The sequence below is a fragment of the Gavialis gangeticus genome, unplaced genomic scaffold, assembly GCF_001723915.1.
Source record: "Gavialis gangeticus isolate Ggan-Ray unplaced genomic scaffold, GavGan_comp1, whole genome shotgun sequence".
NCBI classification, from domain to species: Eukaryota; Metazoa; Chordata; order Crocodylia; family Gavialidae; genus Gavialis; species Gavialis gangeticus.
This window is the reverse complement of record NW_017728996.1, coordinates 311,024-311,405: the sequence shown is the minus strand read 5'-3', so window position 1 is coordinate 311,405 and position 382 is coordinate 311,024. Positions and strand designations below refer to the sequence as shown.

The 382-nt window shown below is 73.8% G+C and overlaps 1 protein-coding gene across 1 annotated transcript in view; it reads right to left on the bottom strand.

The window, feature by feature from the left end:
* TUBGCP4 (tubulin gamma complex associated protein 4) overlaps positions 1-132 on the bottom strand; it is a 21,172-nt gene extending 21,040 nt beyond the window's left edge. The window contains exon 1 of the mRNA XM_019503796.1: positions 11-132. Coding sequence (XP_019359341.1) covers positions 11-88 — 78 coding nt within the window. The 5' untranslated portion in view covers positions 89-132. The remainder of the gene's footprint in view (positions 1-10) is intronic.
* Between the last annotated feature and the right edge of the window lie 250 nt (positions 133-382).

The following is a 382-nucleotide window of genomic DNA, read 5'->3' as shown; positions in this document are numbered from 1 at the left end:
CCGGCGATACCTGCAGGCCACCCCGCTTGCTCCACGTGAAGGCAGCGCCCGGGAACCCGCTCAGCGCCAGCAGCAGCTCGTGGATCATCTTGCCCGGGGCCGCGGGGCCTGCCGGGAAACGTCGCCCGCAGCCGCACAGGCCGCCGGCAATTGTAGAGCTTGCCGGGAAGTGGAGTCGCACAGGCCGCCGGGAGCTGCGGAGCTTGCCGGGAAGTGGAGTCCCGCAGGCCGCCGGGAGCCGCGGAGCTTGCCGGGAGACGCGGCGCGGAGCGCGTGCGGACGGTCGAGGCGCGGGCATCACTCGGCGGTGAGTCTCCGTGGGGGAGGGCGGTGCTCGGCCGGGAGTCTCCTCGGCCCCCTCTCTTGGGACTCTTGGGCGCGA